General features: G+C 39.6%; 1 protein-coding gene across 1 annotated transcript in view; it reads right to left on the reverse strand.

The window, feature by feature from the left end:
- Positions 1–8052: 8052 nt before the first annotated feature.
- Positions 8053–25757, reverse strand: part of dntt (deoxynucleotidyltransferase, terminal) — a 66335-nt gene continuing 48630 nt past the window's right edge. The window contains exon 11 of the mRNA XM_026309743.1: positions 8053–8179. Within this exon, the coding sequence (XP_026165528.1) occupies positions 8093–8179 (87 nt within the window). The 3' untranslated portion in view covers positions 8053–8092. The remainder of the gene's footprint in view (positions 8180–25757) is intronic.

A 25757-nucleotide genomic window follows, 5' to 3' on the forward strand; every position in this document is an offset into this window, starting at 1 on the left:
AAGCAATACAATGCTTACTACAGCAGTGGGCTCTCGTGAACAGAGAGGCAGCATGTTGATAAATTAAGCCAAATAATTTGGGACAGGAACTCATTTTGTCCCAGACTGACAATTAAAGATGCCTTGGGATTCACTCAGTGATAACATCCATCTCCTCTTTTATATCCATTAAACAGAAGCAATCATCCAGATTGACACAATGAGTGCTTATGAAAAAAAATCACATGACGTGTCTACTTCAGTGTTCAGTAACAACCCAAATAATATTCAATTATCTAGTTTCCTGTAAAGGAAAAGTGCAGCATTTGAAGGTCAGTCGTCTGCTGAGTCCAGTATGCAGTCAGTCACAGCAGTCAGTAAGATCAGCTAATCATAAGGCCTGGAAAGAGCCTTGCTGTGTTTAAAGGTAACAAAAGATAAGGACGTTCTACAATGGTCTCATGTCATTATTCTTTACAAACCAAAGTGTCAAAATAAGCAGTTTTATTCTCTACATCATACAACACCCTCTGTCCTTAGACCCTCAATACAAAACTCCCTGAAACGTTTTCTGTTTTACTGATGTAGTTGTACTTAGTGTTAGATCAAATCATACTCTTGGGGAGAGATGACTTTGTAGCAGCACTTCACAATGATCAATATGCAATTTCAAGCTCATATGAATGTACAACCATATAAATTTCATAAATGATGCAATTGTGACAGTGGAACGTAAACTGAGCTTTACATTAATGGGAAAATCAAAGCTGTTGTAATTTTCTGCTCTACAGCAACCCAGCAGATTTCACAGACACACTCCCGCCACGGAGCAAAATGTACATTTAACTACAGAGAGGCCGCCAATCATTCTGACAATGACCACAGTTTACAGTCAAAACCCCAAACTGATGATTTACTAATGTTAAAACTCCACACTACCAACTCTAAAAAGAAACGTATTAAAAACCAGGTTGAGATATGACTTGGCCTTGCATTGTGTGCTTATCCAGAGAGACAATATTTTACTGGACAATTGTCAGTCAACACTAAAAAACCCACTGTTGCCGAGCACATTATTTTCTTTGCCCAATCCATCAGGAGGTCATGTGGCTCTCCACACAAGGATAGCCAAACGCACAGTAGGTGTTTATTCAGCATGAAATGAAATGAAACCTAAAAATACAAGGAGGTCAAAGGGGGGGCGGCAAGCAGAGTTAAATGGTTGGCCCTCCATTCAAAGAGCCATAGAATGAACAGCATCGCCTCATTAGCAGCCTGATATGGAAACAGGTCCATCTGGAATAACAGACAGAGAAACTGGAGAGACAGGGACAACACAGAGAGGGAGGCGGGTCAGAAATAGCTGAAAGATGACCACAGGACACACGCACACACACACACACACACACACACACATGCAAAATGTAAAGCAAGTGAAAGAAAGAAGCACACACAGATAATCACTGAAACTGTTGAAGTCAAGGACCCTGTGAAAGCCCATACAGATGCACACACCAAATAGCAAAGAGACATTCCGTAGACTGTCACAGACTCCCACACTGTAACTAGACCTCTGTTCAAGGTACTGCAGGATGTGAGGTTTGTGACCCAAAGTCAGTATAATAATAAAATCCATAAAAACAGTGTGAGCATATGATCAGCGCTTGAGTTGTGTTGCATATTTTTCTTTCATTTCTTTTTCATAACTTGATGTTAATATATTGATAAATAGCTTAGACAGTGAAGAGGATGAAGTGTGTTTCTGCTGAGCTCAAGGTGATTTCTCTACCCAGCCATATTCAGGCTTTATTATCTTTATATGAATGCATGTCTATTTAAAACCCCCACAGAGTGATGAAGTAAATATGAATACCATATTTGCAGCATCTGTATGTCCCCAGACTCAGAGACAGTTTTCTTTATGACTGATAAAGAGTGGTCATGTTTGCAGGGCAAAAATCTAAGCAACCATCTTTTTGAACAATAGGTTTTCTGTTAAGAGTCTCAAAGCCCAAGCTGAGTTAACCCTGATGGCATCATTAGAGTTTTTTAAAACTTGACAAAAGCTCCTTCAGAGACATAGACAACAATATACAACAATATTACACCTGGTCACGGGTAAAGCTTCCATGTTTGAGTTAAAATCTATAACCTCTGCAGACTATGAAGAAAAGCTCATTTTAATTTCAGCATAAATGCATGAAACCATACACACACATTTACACAGACTTTCATTCACTGTAAGGAAAGAGGTGTATACACACATTCAATCAAAAACAAACCCATCAGATTCTCTTCCCCTGGCCTGTTTGCCACACAGCAGAAAGCGGAGGGAGGAGTGTGTGACATGCTGCAGCAGATGGCCCATCTCCTCCTCCTCCTTATCGTCCTCCCTCGTTCGTCTGCCACTCGTGGAGGACACACACTCTCTGAAACCATCCGCCCTCCCAGAAATCAAGGATGCAGGTCATTTATCATGAAAGGAACAGGTCACCTCAAATTAAAGTTGTTTGGTGAGTTGGTGATTTTCCTAATGTGTGTTCTGCACATCACTCTACACTCTACCCTAAATGATTCTGAATGTCAGTGACAGTACTGTGAGTTTGTGAGCTACTAGGATCCCCTAGTAAACATCTCTCTGGTCTTGCAAGTCCTCTAATTTAAGAGAAGTAATTTGTCCCTAACTTGGACTACAACACTGAAAACTAAGCATGGAAATGTCCTGTGTTTTCTCACTTCGTCGCTCTATGTAATACATCACCAATCTGCCTCCTGTGGTTGTTTCTAATCACTGCTGTTTCTAGACCACACCTAATTGTTGGTCATACCAACCTGCTGACACGACAACATATTTGATCACTGCACTCTTCAATATCATTTCTGCATTGTTTCAGGCAAACTACAAGGGCCTGTGCAGAACCAAATCGAAACAAAACAGAACCTTGTGTTTCTTGATTGTATATATGTACATACTGTGAGAACTGCAACTCTTAAATAAAGCTGAGAGTATTTAGAGCAAAAGCAAATCTGTAGTAGTGACAAGGTCAAGACAAAGAAATCCTTTAGAAAATCCTTTAAAACTCTTTATTTCTATTGAATGCAGATGTCACAGAGCTCAGAATCTTCTGTTCGCTCTCCATTCTTTTGTTTCAGTTCTGGTCACAGCCATTCATCGCCTTCACTTCTCTTTGACTTAGTTGACGTTGCGACAGGCAAGGAAACACGGTGTCCTTATTCTGTCACCTTCTCCCATTGGCTTTGACTGGCCCCAACACATGAATCCAAGGCCCTAAAGCATAGCCAATAAATCACTGTCTTCTGATACAATACGAGAGAAAGTTTGCTCAAGGAGCTCGGCTGTATCAGCCACTATCAGTATTTGGTCTCAATCTATTTTGGTTCCCTCCTTTCAGTCGCTGGATGTCTGCAATGAAGGAAAAGATATGCCAGTGGCCCAAACTGTAAGAAAAACTGTGATGTTTTTCGCTGCATTAATGGTTTGGATTTGATTCAAAGTGATCTGGATTTGTGCATCTGCCTCTTTGTGGCATTTCAGGCACAGATACTTGCTCTCAGCTCTGAACAATGTGTCCACAAAATTATTCATATTGCACGTTTACCTGCTTGTTCATCATGACCTTTTGTCACATAACTTTGAGAGGAAAGTGACACTTTATATTCTATCTTCAGAGCGTCTCTGGGGAAACTTTATGGCTGATGCACGTTCCCCTGGGTGCATGTGTCCTCCGCAAAGAGCCACCCATTAATCTTTGAGGACTTCCTATCAATGCACACCGTCCCCTTATCATCAGCTCTCTCATTCAACCTCACCGTACAGTATCCGAAGTGACAAATTAACAGAGCTGCAGAATGACCTTATGTCATTTTCACATTGCAATGTATCTGTGGACAAATGAAGAGACAATGCACCCAGACAGCAAGACACCCAGACTGACAAAAAAGTGGAAAGAGTGCCATCATTTTGAGTCTATTTGTGATCGTTTGCCAGTGTGGTCTTTCTGTATCTCTGTCACAGCTTTATTCTATCTCTTTGAAGTCATTTTACATCTCAGACTTTTTTTTTTTCATCTCTATGTGGCTGTTTTGTGTCTTTGTATGATTATTTTGCGTCTCTTAATGGTCATTTTGAATCTTTCGAAGTGTTATGTGGTGCTTTGTGGTCAATTTAAAGCTATATATGGTTGTTTTGTGTCCCTTTGTTGTCATTTGGGTGATTTACAGTAAATTTAGCTCAGTAATCCATCCATGAATGCATTCCAGAGCACATGCTTGTTAAAAGGTAAGGACTGAGGCTGCAATGGTGCGAGACACAGACTGAGTGAAACCTGGCTGGCATATACCATCAGCGTGTCAATATAAAGCTCCTCTGCCACGATGGATCTGGCTGTTAAAAGAATGGGTGTCAGACGGTGATGATTGAAGGCGTTTGGCATCCGAATGTGGAGATGTGAAAAGATTGCATAGGTAGAAATGAAAACTGATTGGATGGCAAACTACATTTATGTCAGCAAATCAAGCACTTTTATGCAAATTCCTGCAAGCAATTTTTCATATATTCACACATCTGTCATCTCAGTCAGACCTCAGACATCCAGCCTGCAAAAAAAAAAAAAAAAAGTGTTTTCCAGACTGTGAGGAGCCAAAGGCGATGATTTGCATAGAAAATGGCCACATGTGATTGGATGAAAGTGATGTATATACAAATAAGTTAGATCTGAGGCTTTAGAGCTGGACCTCAGCAAAAACTATTTCTCGCGGTGAAAATGCAATTTGGACTGTAATGAGTTAATATAATGTTTGAAGTAAGTATACTCATGAAATATTTAGCCTTTGTAGAAAAACATGGACTGGAAAGCATTCATAATAACTGCATAACTTTGTTTTAGTTCTACACATACAATAAAAGTCAATGGGCTGTTTTACTAGAAGAGCATAAAAACAGGCACAATAGATGGCTTGTTGCAGTGGGATGGGGTTGAGTTTAACTTTGGTACGGACATTTTCTCCTGGACAACCAATATCCACAGTTGTTTATAGGTGTTCCTTTTCCTTTTTCTCTGTTTCCTATTGATACACCCAAATGTACTGCACATACATACACACACAAACAACTTGAACCTACAAACATAGATCACAAATTCTTTGTCTTTGGATGTATTAACCGACTTGTCTGTCTTTTTTTTAATCCAGCAACTGAATTATTTTAGTTCTGTGATGGGCCATTTTAGGGTTCCTGTAATTTCTGAAAATCTTTCTTACAAAAGAATTTGCACTCAGCCGTAAATATTTCAAAGAAAGGCTATGCAGTCTGCTTATCTTTCAATTCAATTTAAATATGCATTAGTTGGTTATCAACATTCATCTGGGACTAATATGTGATTTACAATTTACTAAACAGAAAATGTACAACTTCACTGGTCCAGTCAATGGAAAATTAAGTATAGAAATATGTCTATAAATGTAACAGTGTGCTTTATCTGCTGATACACATCAGTTTAAAGCAAAAAAACTGAGGGATTGCAGCTGAAAACTACAGTTAGGCATGTGATTCAACCAATATGCACCAAGTGACCTATAAAGGACAGCAGCTCAGTGTTATGAAGAATTAAAATCAGGACATTTTTTATACTGATGAATATTAAAGTCTAGTCTGGTTTATATTCTCACTTACCTTGTACATAGTCTCCTACAGTTTTTCTTTTAAGAACTCTAACAGAAAAAATCCAATAGGCTGGTGTTTAAAGCAAACAACACTTCCTCCATTTCCCTTTAGCACAATTCACAGCTAAATCTTCCATCAATAGTGAGGAAGGTTCCAAGAAATTAGATGGAAATATACAGGATCTGTAAAATAAAGACTATTTATTTTTATTCTGGAATTTGGACTCCATTGCTGTATGTGTATAAGTAAATAGAAGAAACTATTTTACAAGTAATGGAGTATTTTGACATTAAAGCAAAATTCTCTGACCATGGCTCTTTATTAATTTCACAGATGCTACTGGCTACCTGGAAATGCATAGTACAACTTTACAGTCATCAATACTCCACAATACTGCGCAGCCTGGCAGCTCAGACCTTACAAGAAACATTAAGAGTTATAATGACAAAGTCATTAATACTGAACACAAACTGAGAAAGGACAATTTAGCACCACTTTAACAGTGGTAGGAACATGTCCCTGCCACCCATACCCCAATTTACGCTTAGGGTTTGTTGATTCATGCAAAGTACTGAAAAGTCTGTGATTAGACTAGTCAATGCATGTGCTTTCCAAATTAATTTGCTGTATTGCAATTAGTAATTACCTGAGATCACAGAGGTTAAGTGTTAAAATACTCCAGCATAATCAGTTGTACTGTTATGCATTCACAGCTGTCTCCTGCAGTATTCCAGATAAAGTAACTAAGCAAAACACTCACTTAATAATCTGCGATACCATGTAAATATAATGCTCTATAGGGAATGAAATAGAGGACTTAGTAGCTTATAATGTTAGCATGCTGCACTTAATTCTTAGATTTTCAGCTTTACAAACAGTTTAAGGCTAAGACTAAACAACAATATGTGAATTTTTAAATTGAGTGTTACAGCCTTTAAATCCCTTCGCACTGGTAAATATTTAATGAAAGAAAGAGATCTCATTTGCACTTGAAAAACATTTAGGAAAAAGAAAGCAGGACAAATGTACAAAAAAAAATTAAGCTACAGGCCAGCTTAATTTTTTTTTTCCTCTGGAGAGGTCCCCTATTTTTTGGCAAACTTCATTCACGTTTTAAAAGAAAACATTAGATAACCCAGGAGGCCGACGTGTTAAGACTTTGCTCCATCTGGTTAACACTGCAACTCAGAACCCTTAAAGTTTGTTGTTTGTGTCAGTGAGGTTGAGAGAGCGGCACAGCAGGAGAGAGAGAGGCTCAGGTCGAGTCCTCAAAGTGCAGGGCTGTTCCACTTAAAGATCTTTAAATAGGGTGATTCACTAAGAATGCTTTGCTCTCATCTGTCTCTGCGCTTGTTGAAGCACCACAGGATAAACTGGGGGCTGAACGTCACGAGAAAGTGGGTTGACGTGTGGAAGGCAGGGCAGGTCGTGTCACTGCTTGAAAAACTGGGCAGACTTACCCAAATTGCCCAAAGGGATCAATAATGTTTATTCATTAGTGGATCACTGTCGGACGGAGCCAGCATACATTTGAAGAATAAAGACACAAATCTTAATAAACAAACATCTTACATAAAACATAAGCCAAAGCCAGAGCAATAAGATAATGGATGTTTTATGCACTGGAGCCAGAGTCACTTTGAATGCCAAGATCTATCCATGTGGTTAGTGGGCTCATTTACCTTCCGTCTGAATTCTTCATGATTTCCCGGTGCAGCTGATTGCCTCTAATTTCAGCTGAGCATCTGGGGAGAGGATTCATTGTGGAACACGAGTGGAGACTATGGGTCTTTGGATAGCAGAATGCCAGCTAAATGATCTCCAGTGGACGTAGGCTTAAATGGAGGCTAAATGGCGACGGCGAACGCTCTTCTATCTGAAGCTCATTACCCGCCTCTCAATTCCCTAGAGACCTGGCTCAGCTTCACGCCGAGCACTTTCCTGCCAGGAGGAGGGTGATTACAACATTTTGCTCGACAAAAGCTCTCTTCCCTCCCCTCACTTTTCTCATCGCTTCATGTCTTCTCCCTCGCTCTCCCTTTCCCTCTGTGGTCACCCCCCAAACCCTCTTCCCCCACCCTTCCATCAATTTGCTCCCTCTCTCCTGCACCTCACTCACAGGCGCCCCAGGCGATTCATACTGACTGATTTGTTTTTGTGTCCTGCTTATGATTACAACACTTAGAGACAGTCAAGCTGTGAATGGTAAAAGAGAGTTTACTCGCCAACAGACAATAGTGAATAAGCAGAATTATGAATCATACAACCCGCATGTAATCCAGACAACAATAATGGCAACAACAACACAAAAGTGCATGAAAATCAAAAGCTGAGTGAAAGTGAATCACAGAATAGCTGCAGAACGGAAAGCAGATGGGATAAACAGTGATGTACGCGCAGGGTATCATCCAGCCAGCGAGAAGCGGAGGCCTACGCATTTCTCTGCCAAGGCTCGATGTACTCGAGACCCAGATGGGCAAAGATGTCCCTTTCAGTCGTAGCCGCCAGAAACTCTTTCTAGAGACAGGACAAACAAACAGATAGTCAGTGACTTGTGCAGAAATGTGCAAGATGTTTTCACTGTGACACCAGGGTAGATCCACAGATTCTCAACCTTAAGCTTCAGTGTTCCTGATAATGTTCATGGCTTGTACTTGCTTAGACTTTACCATGCTCATATTTGGAATCCTATCTCCACCTCAAGCTGTCAATATCAGCTCCGAATTGTATTCACTCAGTTTGTGCTGTGCCTGTGTAGATTACATTTGACCGCCCCGCTCCCTTCCAACCCATAAACACTCTAACCTTGCTCTAAGTGATTGCCCTCTCCAGCAGATGAGTACTTTCCCTGACAAATCATGACACGCTTATTAACTGCTGGCTGTCCACCAACACTTTTTCTCTATAGGATTGGTGACGAGGCCTGACTCACCTTGGGAGAAGACAGCCCGGAGAGAGGACTGTGAGAGCTAAGGGCTGCGATTCTGACACATCCTGCCTGCAAGAGCTAAAGTGGACCTGACACGTTGCATGTCGGCTCCCACTGCCAGCCGACGGCAGAGATAACTAAGAGGAAGTAGCAGGCAACCAGGAGAGGAAAAAACACTACAAGGCACGTCTCCCACCATAGTGGCTTGTTATTTATAATGCAAATGACAGGTAACCACAGTGCACAATGCACACTGCATGAAACACTGTTCATATCAAACCTCTTTAAATCTCTTTAGAGTTTATTTTGGGTTAGAGTTAAAGCACAACTTAGTTTTAGTCACCTTTTCTGGTAATATAACTGTACACAGTGATGAAACATGGTAACACATATATATTAATACAGCAACAAAAAAATAAATCTGCATGTAGTCAAAACTCTATCAGAAAGTTATTTTGAGCTGTGATGGATGTTTATGATGCAGTGGTGATAATTTCTCCAGTCACCTTTGTTTATGCTTCCAAATATCTTTGGCTAACCAGAGGGTTTGATCCACTGGTTTTTACTCCCTCTGATTTGGAGACAAACTATTGATAGTTTCAGGGATGTAAGACCATGTTATTGCTGATGTGCAGTTACTGGCCCCACCAACCTGCAGTGTCTATTTGTTGTTTATTGTTACTGTTCTTTTCCCTCTCCTCTATCCACTCACCCCAACCGGTCGAGGCAGATGGCCGCCCAAACTGAGCCTGGTTCTGCTGGAGGTTTCTTCTTCCATTAAAGGGAGTTTTTCCTCTCCACTGTCACCAAGTGCTGCTCATAAGAGTTGTTTATTTTTTGTTTTTGTAAAGTGCCTTGAGATGATTTATATTGTGATTTGGTGCTATATAAATAAAATTGAATTGAATTGAATGTTAATGACATCCTTATCTGTAGCTGTCAAAAATAAGACTGATGGTTTGTGGCACTACTATTGCTTTTCATTTCTAAGTGATTAATATATTTGAGAAATTTTTACAAGGAGTCACTTACAAATTTCAGATTATTATTTGGTATATGTTGCCCCCCGTTTTTTAATCTATATTGTTTACATTTTACTCGCACTTAATATGTTTACATGCAATATTAACCAGGTTACAGGTTGGCTTTCTCCAGTCAGCTCATTTCTCAAATGATTATTTTGCAGAAAACTAATTTTTGTGCACCCAGGGATGCACACTGGTATCTCAAGAACTCCTTCCAAAATCCAACAGAAACGAGCACCAAACTAATCTAGATAAACTAAACAATATTGGTTTCCATTCCTTAATATGGAACTATTTTTAATGTAGTTGACAAAATGACACTGGGTGTGGGGAAGTAATCTAACTAGTGACCAGCTGCATGTATATGCATATTGACAGTAACTACATTTCTGTTACCTGTGTTACCTGATCTCTCTCAGTATCATGGGTACTTGAATGCGTGTAAACACACTGACTTACCACTGACAAGCTGTGCAAAGAGCAGCCCTGAAGGCTTGATGTTACAATACCTTGGCAATGATAAAAATGACCAAAACTACAAAAAATAAGACCCAAGTTGCAACAAAGCAAAAATAAGAAAAATAAATAAAGTTCACTTCAGAAAATTTGTGGACTCTGACATGAGCTGACTCTGAGGTTCGTTCTGTTTCCATCTTTTCTCTTGCACACAAAAACAGTCAATCAGTACCATCCAGAGAAAGATTATCTCTCTTTCCCAAAAAACAGTGTATTGTTGGTGAAAGTGTTTTATATTTGAGTGAAACTATCTTGAGGCCCATTAAGCGGCCTACCTCTGCCTGTATTTTTCACTGTTCTCATAACCCTGAGCCCATTTATTGCTCTAACCGCTCAAAACACATGAAATGCAGACACATATTGCTGTAGTTTATGGTGCAGCAAAATATACTGTATTAGACCTACAGGTGATAAAAAGTGGAGGCAGGGGCAGAGAAGGAATCAAGGAATAAAGGAAAGAAAGGAGAGGACTGTATGGGGCTGATGTGATTTGTAGTAAATCCACATTTCAACCATCACAGCAAAGGAAACAGTGGACAACCCAGGAGATCCAAGCAAGTAAGAACACACAGGCCACAAATCAGATTCTCAGCATTAGAAATGTTGCCATTGTCTAGGATCAGGGCTAAAGCCCTATCCCTGCTGCACTGTCCATTTTCCTCAATTCCTACAATCTTTACACGCCCTCAGGAAGACTTTGCTTTATTTACTTAGCACAACACAGTGTGAACTCTCCCAGAGATTAATCCAAACCTATGTTTTCCCCTTTAGGCATACACTGGGAAACTACTGTTAAAATGGCAAAAGCAGCTTTTATTCCAGAGCTTTTTGGTATATCAAAAGGACCTTAGAGTTTAAAAGCAGAGCAGTGTTTAATTGGAAAGAGAAGTTATCTCTCTGAGACACTCAGGTTCCCAGTGACTGGCAAGCTGTCAGCACCACAAGCCAGAGTGGAAGCGGGGTGTGTAACTGTGAGCCTGTGTCCTTGACTTAATAAGCCACTAATCAGCTACATGTTTCTCTGTCCGCTACGTAATGACATCCCTTGTGGACGTGAACACATATCAGTTCCTGCGAAAACATCTGCCTCTTCTCTGCTGCCCGTCATCCTCTCTCTGCCACCCGGCCCACTGCTTGATAGATGGAGCTGATGGACATGGCTGCTTGCCCAACTCTGAGCCAACTGAACTGACATCAAAAAGAGAGGGAGGGAGAGAGGGAAACAAAGAGACAGGAGGAAAAGCTGTATGGCTGTTGAAGGATGGAAACATATAGGAAGCTCACTATCAATCCAGATGAGCATATTTCACAACTGAGAAATAAAGAAAAAAATGTAAACATATTGCTTTGACTAAAACACTATGAACAATATGAACAAAGGAAATTAGGGAAATCCACTAATTTTATGTCATTAGAGGTTAAGGGTTTGTTCAATCTGCAAGTTTCCCAGAAAGTAATTTCCCGAATATAGGCTGATGATGAAAGATGTTATTCAATGGACATCTTTTCAAAGAGCCTTGTGATGGACTGGTGACCTGTCCAGGGTGGACCCCTGCCTTTCACCCAAAGAGAGCAGGGATAGGCTCCAGCAGATCCCTGTGACCCTGGTTAGGAATAAGTGGGTATAGATGACGGATGGATGGATGGATGGATGGATGGATGGATGGATGGATGGATGGATGGATGGATGGATAGATTGAAAGAAATAGTTTTGGTTCCTGTATTGATTTAAATAGGAACATTATTAAGACCCTTTGCGGACATGGTTTAAAAGCTGTGGTTACAACATTAATAACAAGAACAATAGTTTAAAACAGACAGTGAACAGCAGTGTGCCATCTTCCTCCTCCATACCCAGACTTTGTTGCTCTTTAACAACATCTCCTGACTTCCTACTGTGCTGCTGTCATAATCACTAGGGCTTCATTTTAGGCTGGACAAAGGGTGGAAATGCAGAGAAAAAAATCTGTTTACAAATTTAACCAGCTTAATGTGGTCTTACATTCACCAGATGGCCAGAAACATGATTCCAAATGAATGCAAATGTTGCTCCATGTCTGCTGGTTGTGTAAACATGTGACAACACTTTCACATACAGTAACAACTTCAGCTAATTTACAATCTTTTAAAGCGCAAACCACGATTTACAAAGGTGTCTATCAATGTCACTCTATTACCAGACCAAATGCATTAATGTTGTATGTCAAAGCTACAGTAACTGTTTCTGCAGTTAAAAGATTAAATATAGACAAAGAAATAACATGATGGATTGTATAAACACTACAGATTTAACATGTAGCTAGAGATATCTTTAGAAACATAGTAAGACAAAAGGTCTGCTAAGAGGATGAAGCTAAAGGTCAGTCAGTATGCAAACACAACCTGAAATCCATGCAAATGCACTTATACAACCTTGTGAGTAGGAAAATGTATCTGAACAAAAAGCTCAGCGAGAGTGCTGTCTTCTCTGTTTCAGTGCTGATTGTCTGCTTGGCCACAGCAGCAGTGACCGTGTATCAAGAACTCGAGTGTTGAGGTCAAACCGAATGGCAGACGAACATAAAGCTTTCAGAGGCATCGGTTTCAACATGCTGTATTTTCACAGGCTTAACTGTGTGAGAGGAACATATTCAGAATAAAGTATTTTCTGTTTGAGGCCATTCACCTTTATATAATATAAAGAGCTCAAGGTCGACTTCCATCACAGGAGGCTCATTCAAAAGCACAAAGGCAGAAGAAAGATTTGTTGTTTTTTTTTTTTTTTTTTTTTTTTTTTCACACAGACGTTTCAACTAATGTTCTGAGTCTCCTCTTTTTTTTATTTGGACTTTCTCACTGACAGTTAGAAATAGATTACTTTATTGCCAAGAGATAAAAAAAAAAAAAATCTTTGATTGCTTCTAAGTTAATTTGTCTTTATTACAGCACACAGAAAAAGGCTGACAGGGGCAGAAAAAGTGGGTAGTCGATTATGCCCTTGTGTCTTCCTCCTGCAACGATCCGCCACACACCCACACTTCCCCTGTGCTCTGGTCTGCAAGAGCTCAGTTCACAGGACAGCCTGAGCAACCAGAGAGGGCACAGACACCTCACTAATCACACCATCAATTAGTACAAGCATCATAAAGCACCACTGCCTATAAAACAGCTATTGAGTTTAGTGCTATCATCATTACCTATCCTTCCCCGACTTGCTAATCAGTCCATGCACAGGGCAGAGAGGCAGACAGGCAGCAAATAATGAATTCCTAATCAGAAACAATGGGATCCTCATTTGACGTCCCTGGTGTTATGGCTCTTTGCTTTCATGGAGGAGTAAACATTTGCGAATCAACGTTATTTAGTTGATTAAGCTGTCCAAAGGTAAAAAAAAAAAAAAACAGGTACAGCAAAGAGCCTGAGATAAGTGTAATAAAATGTCTATTTTTCCAGTGTCATGTTGAACTGACACGTCAGTATCCACCTATCATGGTGACTGAATAAGCAAACGGAGTGAAGCAGGAGAGATTTCGGACATATTGCTTATGTCAGGGCTAAACACATCATTTGTCATTTGTTAAATGTAATTTTGGCTCATCTTTTTTATTTAACAACTTCAGCTGTTTTTATTACTTAACAACCTATAAATGTTCTCCAATGCCAAGCATCCAAAGAATTGTCACATAGACAATACTGATATATGTATAAACATGTTACACAATGGACTCGGACTTAGCCGAGATTGGTTTGATTGGTCCAATTTGAGCTCATTTGATTTTATCATTTGTAAATGTTTTCAGCTTATGTCAGTGTGGCTTCGCTCTGCACGTTCCAAACTGTGGATTAGAAGGCAAAAATTTCAGCAAATATTTGTTTCTGGCGTCCAACGTCACTGAATGACTGTCAGACAGGCAGATGTACTATTTGCTGAAGTACTTAAGTTAGATGACAAAGACACTGGCACCAGAGAAGTATAAACTGCCAAACACAATCAGCATTTCTCAGTTCCAGAGAAAAAGCATGCCCAGCCACTGAAAATCATTTTTCACCAAACTCAGATCAAATACAGACAGATATAATGACACCACATTACAGGGGTTACACTTTGCTGATTTTATGTTTCTCCACTTGTGCTAATTCACAACATTATAGTATCTAACATTATGCTACAATTACATGCGGCCATAATGACTGTTCAGTAAAAGCTTCATATTCTTGCTTTAAAGCTTATGGGAACAGTTAAGAGGTTACTAAAATATTTTATTACACATATTTTCATCTTAAAGTGCAAGCTGGAGATCTTTTTTGTGTTGACCTCACAGAGCTTCACCTCTCACCTTGATGCACTGATGTAGAGAAGTGTACCCCACAGTATGTTGGTGCCCCCCCCCCCCGATATCACTGAATTTCTAACATCCATTTAGTTGGCATTTATTAAAAACTGAAGTTTGTCACTTATGTTTGGAGCCATCTTGTGAACATGTGGTGTGTGAGAAGGGCTGCCTAGCACAGGCATATGAGGCTCTCTGTAATCTGCTGCCTGTAATTATAGCTTGACTCTTCCTTATATGGACCCAAACAGAACACTCTTCTAATGACAACAATAAATTAACTTTCTCTGCTCCACTGAAGCCCGTAAATAATTAATTGGTTTGTTGAAGAGGGGCTGGTTTTGCATGATCAATTTGTTTCCTGCTCCAGACAGTGTGATCGGATGCTGCTGTCTCAGCACTGCTTTCATTGTGCTCAATTAAAACAGCACTTTGGCAAAATATGAGCTTTGTTTGGGAGTTTTCATGTCACATTTTCTTACTGATACGAGCCAGGATCTCCAGCCCCACCACTGGGGAAATAGCAAATTTTGAGGTTAGAGGGCTAGAAATCCAGGCTGTAGATTAAAAAAAATGAAGACGAGCCAACAAGAAGCATTTGAGTAAGCTGTGATTGCCTAATTATTAATCATTTGTGCTCTAATACAATTGCAAGGGCAACTCTGGGTTGTACTTTAAGGTGAAGGAGCTACTTTTACTGTGGTAGCTCCTCACTTGTAATCTATAATGTAACACTGAAATATATGAAAAGCTTTTATGTTTTAACCTGGATATAGAAGACCCTGTAGAACCTGTTTAATGTTAAAAAGTCAGTGAATGAAATGTTACAATGAACATCCACTGTGGTGTGCGACTGTTCTCTTGATAAGCTGGGGAAGATATACGCTGTATAATTTGAAAATTCCACTTTTACAATTTCATCATCTTAAGATTTAAATTAAACGTCAATATCAAGGACTGAATTAGTGCAGACGCTCAGGTTGACATGTCCCTCTCATTTTTCAAAAAAAAAAAAAAAATGTCAGGTTAACTTTCATACTTAGGTTTCTGAATATTGTCCTCTTACTGTCATTGTTCTAAAATCCAGATTAGAGAGGAGCTGATGAAAGGACAGAACAGACAATGCAGCAAGTGCTTGATGAACTTCTGCCTGCCCTGGGTTTAATCATTCAGGCCACATACAGTCTGACTAACCTAGATGGTAGAAGTTGTTGGGGCTGTTTACAGCCTGAAAAGAATTGGTAGAATTGTTTGGGATGAACACACAGCACTAAGTATGGTAAACAGAACCAACATCTAAACATCATCCCAGCAGTGACGTACAAAGGGAGCATCATGATTTTGGGGCTCCCTCTTGGGGCGTGAAGAGGACAACAAATTCTAAGTTTATCAGAGAATCCAACAGGATAATGTCAGGGTGGCTGTCTGCCAGCTGAAGCCCAGAAGAAACTGGGTGATGCAGCAGGACAATGAAACATCAAAGTATATCTGTCTTCAGTGACAGAAAATCCACCTTTGGGAGCGGCCCAGTCAGAGCCCAGACTTCAACCCAGTAGAGATGCTGTGGAATGACCTCAAGAGAGCCGATCACACCAGAATAAGGCTGAACTGAAGCAGTTCTGAAAGCAGAAATGGTCCAGATTCCTCCTGAACATTGTACAGGTCTTATCCACCACTACAAGAAGCACTTGGTTGAGGTTATTCCTGCCAAAGGTGATTCAACCCCTATTTCCATTGCTTTTTTTTTTACCATTAATTTGTATGCTTAATGAGTGTGTTGTTGGATGTTGTTTGTGTTTTGTGAACTGTCTGTTGATATCAGTGACTTTGGTGAAGATCAGACTGCAAAATGCAAATAGTGACATAACGTTTTCTTGTGACTGTGTAATCATAAGGTATCAGGTGCCATGTAATTTCATCAGAGAATTTCAGATGTCAAGGAGGGCACTTGTTAACTTTGATAAACCCAAAAACTGTATGTACGCTCCCACTGTCAGTGAAGGATGCGTTCAGTTTGATTCCATAACTACAGTGCTGGAAGAGGTTAGAGCACAGCACATAAATCAGCCAGCAGACACGTCTACAAGGGCTTTCAGGGTTATATTTTTGTGACAGTGCATTGGCAGGCTTTACAGAGGCAGTTTTGCCAGATGCACATGCTGTAGCTTTTCGCTCTTGATGGCACTCATTTTGTATTTTTGGCCATTCTGTGTGATGGTCACTGTGTCATTGGGGGAACTAAAGGTGCCATATAGTTTGCATCAGTAATAATCAATCAGTGGAGGGTAATTTTGGTGTCACAGTGCTGGAATGTGAGCTTACAGAGACAATTGGTTAGAGTGTCATGGCAGAGGAAGGATTGATTTTCTGTTATTACTTAAGGCTTTACTGCACATACCAAGAGATTCTAAAACTTAAAGATATGTTAAAGGGTGGCAAATGGGATCCGAAAAACAACATGGAGCAAAATATACCATTTCCTCCAACAAGTTATGTAATGTAATTTGAGGTATCTCCTGATCACACCAAGGTACCAACATAGTGCTGCTGTGGCCACAAGATGACAGAAAAATCCGTTGCCACATCCTGCACCACATCATTACAAAAATAGGGTCCTGGATGTACTGCAGCTTCTTAGCTGTGTGCCTTCTAGTATTTCATCCACCGCAGCTCTTGATTCTGCAAACAGAATCACATCATCTCTGGGCAGGCTCTGATCAACAAACAGTATTGCTCATGTACACCCTTTCATGAACTGGGTACACTCTGACTCATCACCATACGACACGAACTGACAACAGGGTTGCTAAACAGACATTAAAACTGGCAGTATGCTTTACTAAATCCTAGTCCAGCACTGCGTGTGCTCTTGGTAATCAGACATAATTCCATGACATATTTACACATTTACAGAGACCATGATTACTACTAAAGGTAGGAAGTGCAAATCACTTTGCTGATTCAAACAGTTTTGTTCTGACCAGTTCAAGTGAAGGGTGTAGTTAGAGGCAGAGGATAAAGGTCTCAAACATGAGAAACCAGTTCATCCTTTTTCTTTTGAACTGTAGAGCTGAAATATACTGTATATGTTTAAAAGCCAGGGGGAAGCTTCCCATAAAAAAGCTAGTTCTGGCTCCAAGCACTGGTTATAACAACAACATAACAGCAACATTATCACATCATGAATGCTTTGTGGGTGTGTTAAAGTGGCAGTAATTAACATGGGAACAAAGGAGAGAGTCAGGTGATATTAGACAGCAACAAAGTCCATGTAAGTGGGTGGTTGGACTGGATGAATGGCTCAGAAAAACAATGGACCAGCAGTCAAGAGTTTTTAAAGCATGACTACAATCATTCTGTAACCTTAATCAAGTATTTTGTATTAAGTTTTTGTGTGGTATAGAGGACCTGTTGCACAGTTCCACCAGTCAAAGGAGGTCCACCGCTACAAGCTACAGACAATACAGCTTTTCGTCCTCACTTATCCTGGTTTTTCTACAATAAAACCAGCCCTAACTTTAGAGGGCACTGCAACACAGTGACCACAAGATAAGCCTGAACCTCACCAATGATTGTTCAGTGAAGTGTCTCTGTAAATAAATCATGGGACGAACTGAAACAGGAGCCCCGGATGGACGGTTGCCTGTTCCACCACACGGACTGTGTAAATTAACGTTACACGACAAGGGGACACGACCACGACACACGGCCCTACTGAAACCTTGTGCCATTCACTTTAATCAATAATAGAACAGGATCTGTCTCCTGAGTGAGTCCATGCCCTGGTTCAGCCCAATCCCCAACACCCCCTTCTCCATAATTATATTCCCTTTGTTTGCCTTCCTGCATCTCTGAAATTCATAGGAACAACTAATTTCTTCTCTTTATACTATAATTCCAGAAAAACAGATTGCAGGTTTCAAGTGGGATAATAGCCTGCTATTAAATTCCATTTAGTTTTTAGTGATTTAGTTACAAGCTCAATAGAATCTATAAATACTTCTCATCCTTTCTGTTCACCCATTAAGCGTTGGTAACAGGCACTGTGTAGGTGGATGGGAGGCTGGAAAAGTGGAGGCAGAGGTACAGCACAGTGAGTGAGGTGACAATGGTGAAATGGGTGACAGGAGGAAAGAGGGGATGGGAGAATACAGTAGATGAAAAGTTAATATTCATGCAATAATCATTAACATGCTTCACTTCTTTTACAGGTTTTCCCCACCCAAATCATGTCCATCATTCTTCCATCCTCTCTCTTAATTCACCTAAATTTCTGTCTGTTTTTACATTCCCTCCTCTATCATTATTCCCCTGCTGTCAGGCAATAGCTGTCAATATGATTTATTGTTGATGCCAACTGATGTAGCTGTCCTGCAGTGAAGGCTGACTAGATGACCATCCTGCTGATACAGCCAGGCCAGGGAAACAAGTCTGCGGAAATAGCGACAAAAAACTATCACGCCTCTAATGTCTGTCAAGTGTTACTTAATGTCTTTCTCTCTTCGTTTTATTGTCATGGCAGTTTGCCTCCCCTTAGCTTGTTCCCACATTGAGTTTTGCACCATCACATCAGCCACTTAAAGCTGCACCATTTTTGAAAAAAATCGTATCAAGAATGAAACCAGCATGTACAGAGACTGTTTAAATGCAGCCGTATTATTATTCCCTTGTAATGAGGAAGACTTTCTGCAATGTTAGTTTCTCTTCACAAATGGCAATTTTTACAAAATCCACTGGCTCAATAAGTGAATTTGTATCTGACTATAGAGATGGCAGTGTCAGTTGGTTCATTGATTTGGTCCAGACTAAAATATCTCAGCAACTATTTGATGGATTGCCATGAAATTTGGTACAGACACTCATGGAGAGGATGATTTTTTTTTTTTTTTTTCTTGGCTGACTTTTCCTCTGGTTGTCAGTAATGTTTTCCTCTAGTGCAACCAGGAGATTGAAATTTTTGGTTTTGGAGTAAAGGTCACAACAAAGATTATGAATTGATGACACAATAATTAAATCTGCCATTTCTAAAAACCGGCAACAGCTTTTTTCATTCTTATAGTCTTTTGTGAGGCAAATGGCTAACGATACTCAGAAAACAACACCGTGGTCCTATGAGCAGGTGCGGAATATTCTGTGTTTGGTGGCATCACAGCAGTTTGGCACCGCCGCACTATGACCCATTGAGGTGGCACTCAGCTGTAATGGAAAATGACCTAAACCGTGTTGAGTAGAGCCGAGTAGTGCTAAAGTTGTGTAATGGAAAAGGGGCATGAGTCACTTGTAGCAAAAACGGCCCTGTTGAACAGAAAAAACATATATAAGTCGCTTTGGTGTATGAGTCACATTTCTAATTATACTAATTATAGTGTAAATTGGCCTATTAGGAACATGGGCTAGGCAAAACAACAAGCAGGAGTGCATTATGAAATGTATTCAAGTGACGTCAAGTAACGTTAAACAGCTACATTATGCACTTTCTGCAAACTGCATGAGTACTTTAATTACATGATATTACTTCAGTACTTAAATAAGGTTATGAATTCAGGACCATATTCATACTTTAAAGGGTTATTTCTTTCACCTCTGGAGCATGGTACACATTTTATCTGCTATGTGTCATTGTGAACAGGCCTTAGCATTTAGAAATGCACTGCTGGGCCTAAGTACACTTAGTACAGCAAAGCTGTAGACTCTTTTAGACCCTGTACTATCTGTTCTCAGTATATTGCGTACAATAGTTGTGAAGAGCATGTTTGAGAAGCCTGATGGAAAATAAAGTTTTGGAACAAACAACTTCAATGAAATACTAAAACTTGCTCTAACAGTAATATAACAAAATATGTGGAACTGAAAGTGAAAAAATGAACAAAAATTCTCATCACAGCAGTGAAGTTGTATGAAACCTGGCTTACTCCAACGCTGAGCAACATTATTACAGCAGCTTCACACTCTACAATCATACCTATTAAGGTCCCTTAATTGTTTCTCTGACCTCTATGTGAATGACCCAATCAAATGGCAACTTTATCCTGCAATGAATGTCCATATTTGAATTGTTCACCTGTCACTGGGGTGTCATTACCAGCGAACAGGCACCTTGTTTAAGGGGAGGAAGGACAAAAAAAAGGGCCTCACACATATGAGCTCATGAATATGCCAATTTTTCACTAAGCAAGTCATCATGTGGACGAGTGATTTTAATTTCCCAGCTCTTCTGGTGGTCAAGTATAACTATTATTTGAGATTTGGTTACAAAAAAAACAAAAAAAGTAATGAGCTAGGGAAATGGTTTAGTGCAAACAGGGATTTTAAACTGGTCAGAAAACCTGAAGAGTGGAATTAGACATTGCTGGAGCAAACACCTACAGATTACATTCAGTGATTGCTGTCACTGCATAATCCATCATGCGTCCACACACTGCATCCAAATGAAAATTCCTTGAAACCTTTTTGACAGGCAGAGAAAAAAAAAAGAGAAATATGTGCAGGGTTCTTTGGTGAACCAGCAAATTCCTATCTTTGTAAAAATGAATGACAATTTCATCAGAGGAGAATAGGGGTTTTAATCAGGCTAAATGCAAGAAGACACTTAGACCCACTGCGTGGCTTTGGCATTAACGTAGACAGAGAATTACCAGAGACATTGCAGCCATGCAGAGGAGATCCTGATTATAGGGCCTGCACACTGACTGGAAACAAGTGGCTATCAAATATTAGGAGGAGGAAGTGCAGAAATAAATGATCAGACGAGGGGGGTTCTGATGTGCTTGGGAGTATGAATGAAACAAAAAAGTTAAAGTGTTGCCATCCATCTCGTTTACCACTTATATTGCTCCTAAGGAATTGCTTTGTAAACAAATACACAAAGACCTAACTTCCTCCTGGTTATACAACCATATAATACCTAGCTCATTTACAAACTGATGGTACACATCACAACCTAATATGTTGCTGTCTCTGACATGCAAGGCTGTCTTGTTAACCAGGACTTTAGCCTGCTACCGACTAAATCTTGTCTTAGATGTTTGATTGTGAAGTGGACAAGTAAAAAAGCCCAGTTCATTGTCCAATCCATTTTCTGATGTGCATGGAACATAATGAAAAGGATGTGTGGTGAGAACAAAAGAAACCTGTGTTTGCTTTTGGTTTTGGTTAGCATTAGCTCTCACATACAGTATAGTGTCACTCATGGTAGTGGCTCAGAAAAGGGAGCTGGAGTGTCCCACTGTTTCAACTGATCACATAGACATTGGAGTAGATAGATGCAGGCTGCTTCTCCCATACGTATGCTTCATTCAAGTTCATCCCCAGGTGTGTAATCCAACAGACTGACATCAGGAGATTGCAGTAGCCAGGTCAAACTGGTTATGTCCTACAGCTGTATTGTGATGTTATCGTACTTCTTATAGCCCAAGCCACACAACATTTATTATGTTCATCCTCCAGGGACAGTCATGCACATGCGAAACATTTTGAGAGTGCCACCGCAAAAAGCCAAGCAGTTCTACAGTGTTGCGATGCTCAAATTCATATTTGACATACATTACATGATTTCTCACATATGTCTGTATCTGCTGTATCAGGCTTTATCCCCAGTTTTTACATTTTAGCATGTTTTCAACACGGGTAAGGCTGTGTGTAACGTACATGATCACTACTGCCTGTAGATAGTATTAAAGTACACTTCATTTAATGTATACACTAGCCTCAAGAATCATCATATAGTAGGAAAACCAAACTAAAAATAGTGTAGCTCATGGTTTCCACACTGGCACGGCTCTTCTGTCAACCATATTTCTCACTTCATTTTGCTTCCATAAATTATGATTGCAACTGTATTTACTGCAGGCGGTGTGCCACGCTTGTTCTGAGTTTGTCACCACAAATTGCAAAAATGCACATTTGCAACATTTCAGATGCTCCAATTTTCCAAATCCTGTTTACAAATCCCAATGAATCTTGTAATCTGTAATTTCCTATCCTTATCTCAACTTAGTTGGGAGCTTCACTTGGAATGTAAGACAAGATTTTATGAGACAAATCTGCAGTGGAAGGCCTGTAAATATGAGATATGTGGAGATTCTTTAAATCCTGCAGCCTGATCCCAGCTTAAGAAGCTACTCCTCTGCTTTGCTTCCAAGATGTCCTCGTGCAGTATATTGGTCTATTTTTATAACTGCCCAATTCTCCCAGGACACTACTGTCACATCACAGGCCAATGTTATTGTAAGTTTCATGTTGGCTCCGGTGGTGATAATCACCAAATTTGTATGTGTCCAGTGCAGGAAACATAGTAAGAATGTTATTACCCAAGATGACGTGTCTACCTGCAGTGATGACACTGATACCCACGGTGAAGACATTTCTATCTGCAGTGATAATGTTTGCACCCACAGTGATAACTATTCTACCCACAGTGAGGATGTTTCTAGCTGTGGTGATGACATTTCAACATTAAATTCCCATGGCAGTGAGGTTTTTTTTTTGCAGAAAGATGACATTTATCCAAAAAGTGGTGATGGTTTATCTTGCAAGTCATACTAACAGAAACAAAGCCAATATGCCATTGATTACAGTCCGTTAGTTACTGAGAGCTTCAGAAATAAAGTGGGTTCAATATTTTGACAGTATGTTCATAATGCTTTTGAAGGTCATATGTCATTTTAATATTAAATATACAATATACAGGTATGAGTGGCTTTCTCTTCATTTTGAGTTTGTTACTACACATTACAGCCAATAATATAATGTTGTAAGCTTCAGGAATTTTCTGGGTCTGCCTTATTCATCATTTTAGTTGTGGAAAACAAGCACTAGAACAAGAAGTCACTACAAAACATGCTCAGTCTACTATTATATACTCAGAAACCAATATATTATGTCAGTTTTAGATGTTTTAAAGTATTTATGTCAAGCTTTGAAACTGTCACATCAAAAAACAAATAAATAACTAAAAAAAAAAAACAGATGCATGACACTCCAGGCTGACTGACAAGAAATCTGATCATCTGATCACTGCTGAATGTGACCTACATGTCTGAACACATTCAACTGTTTTTGTATCTGAAACACAGTTTCTTCTTACCCAGGCAGAGATTACATTTTGTTACAAGGTGTAAACGAGTTTGACACTCAAGCTGCAACTTCAAAAATGCCTTTTCTCGTTATGTCTAACCTTTACACTCCGTATTAAAACTAGCTTTTGGCCAATTTATGTGGTTAAACAAGGGTTAAAAATAAAAGGGAGCACAAAGCAATACTGAGTCCAAAATCAGCCACTAACAAACCACACACCGCCTATGATAAAATAGACCATCTCCAAACTGAGGAAGCCTGGAGGAAGGAAGGCAAAAAAAAAATCAATTTCTGTTCCTGAAAATAGAGCACCCCATGTACCAATTACCAATATACTGTTCCTGGAATATTCCACATCCACAACAATAATAAACAGTGTCTGATTCAACTTGTAATCCACTTACTGTGCTTAATGAAATGCTACATTTCTTTTGTACCCATGTAAGATAAAGAAGAAAATAAACTTTCCCTCTAGCTTCTACTTCCTTACCTATACTCAGCCCTGCTCAGCTGTTTCTTATCTGACTATTATGAAACCCCACAACAGAATTGGGTACAGTACATACCTTATTTTGCACTCTTTGCTACTGGTTGCTTAAAAAGTGGGTGATAAACAGAAATAATTTGAGATTTTTTGATTGCTTATTATAAGCAGCACTGGATTTCTGTCAGCTAAAGGTCTATAATGGAAACAGAAATTACAGTACAGTACCTTGAAATTGCTGCATGCTGTTAATTAGTATGGAATCAGATTTGCTTGAGGTTTGGTGCTTGGGATGCTACCTTCAGTGTGAGACTGTGACTGGTGACACTACAGCATGTTATCCTGCAGGCTGAGAAAGATAACGGAGTGTACAAATTTGTGTGTGTGTATGTATGTGTGTGTATTTGCTACAGATTTTCTGTTCTTTCCCTGCAATTATTTTTATTTTATTTTTTTCCACTACTGAAACAAATACAAACAGGTTTGTTTTTTTTATTTGAAAACTAATTGCTTCACACTGAGCACTAAATCAACTGGATCAACAGCTAACCTTGAAGGGAAAAAAAAACCATCACAATGTATCCCCCCTCGTTCAAACCCAAGTACATCAGATCTATTCATCTATCGTTGTTAATTAAAATTCATAAGGACAGATGTGCCATCAAGGTTGAGAAGAAATTTTTCAAAATAAAACAGTGAGTGAACATCCCACCCATCTACTCCATACATCATTCCATTTATAAACAGTAAATTTCCCACCTCTCCCACCCTGTCATCAGGGTGTTTGGAGGACGAAGACCACACCTTCCTCAACTCACTTGTCTGTCAACATGTGCACACAGGTATGTGTGCACATTACAGTATGTGATGCCCTGAGGGTCCCCGTGCCACCATCTGCTAAATTAAACCTCTCTTTCCTTTGCTGTGCTCGCTGAGAGCGGCCGGCTTCCAGGCAGCTCCCATCCTCAGTGCAAACACTGTCTGTGTAAACGTGGGCAGCATTTGAAACCGCCACTCCCCAAAGCCCAGTGCAATTGCCCTGTTATTGTCCACTCATCCACTGTTCAGGTAGTGGAGGAGGGTGAGTGGGGTGGGGGGTCGAAAAAGCTGTGAGCACTCTACTTCCCTGATATTGTAATTTGTCAGTGAACTTTGTATTAAATTTTGCTTTTGCCCTGGTGGATAGACAGAAAGATGAAGTGAAGCATATTCTGGATAAAACGAATATCTTTACTTTATAACTTTTAAATTAAACTTTTATGGAAAATTAGGAGAGCAACTGGCCGAATGACAGTCAATTAGTTATGTATTTCCAAATATTTAAAAGGGATCTCACGTGCAACTTCATCCTACTGCTTTCTGGCCATTAGCTAACCACTGACACATCAAGTCCTTTTTTACACATGAAACAAGAATTTATTACCGAGACAAAAAATAAATAAATGAGTAAGTAACTAAATAAATAAACAGAATAAAAAAGAAGAAAGAATTTCAAATTTTGGATGCTTCCCTAAGGTCTTTTTATGTATGAAAGCTTTTCTGCCTAGGAGTCACATTTATTGTAATACTTCCAACACTGCTATGTTCAGTCTTTCAATAACAGCATAATTTATTTGTTATAAAAATGAGACAAACATTTTTACTTTAACTGATCAACTAAGCATGGAAACAACTAGAATAAAACAGGTTTTGATATTTTTCACTTTCGATGCATCATTATTGCCTGCACTTGTCACACAGTAGTGAAGTCTGTCTA

This window comes from Mastacembelus armatus, chromosome 15 (genome assembly GCF_900324485.2).
Source record: "Mastacembelus armatus chromosome 15, fMasArm1.2, whole genome shotgun sequence".
NCBI lineage: Eukaryota > Metazoa > Chordata > Actinopteri > Synbranchiformes > Mastacembelidae > Mastacembelus > Mastacembelus armatus.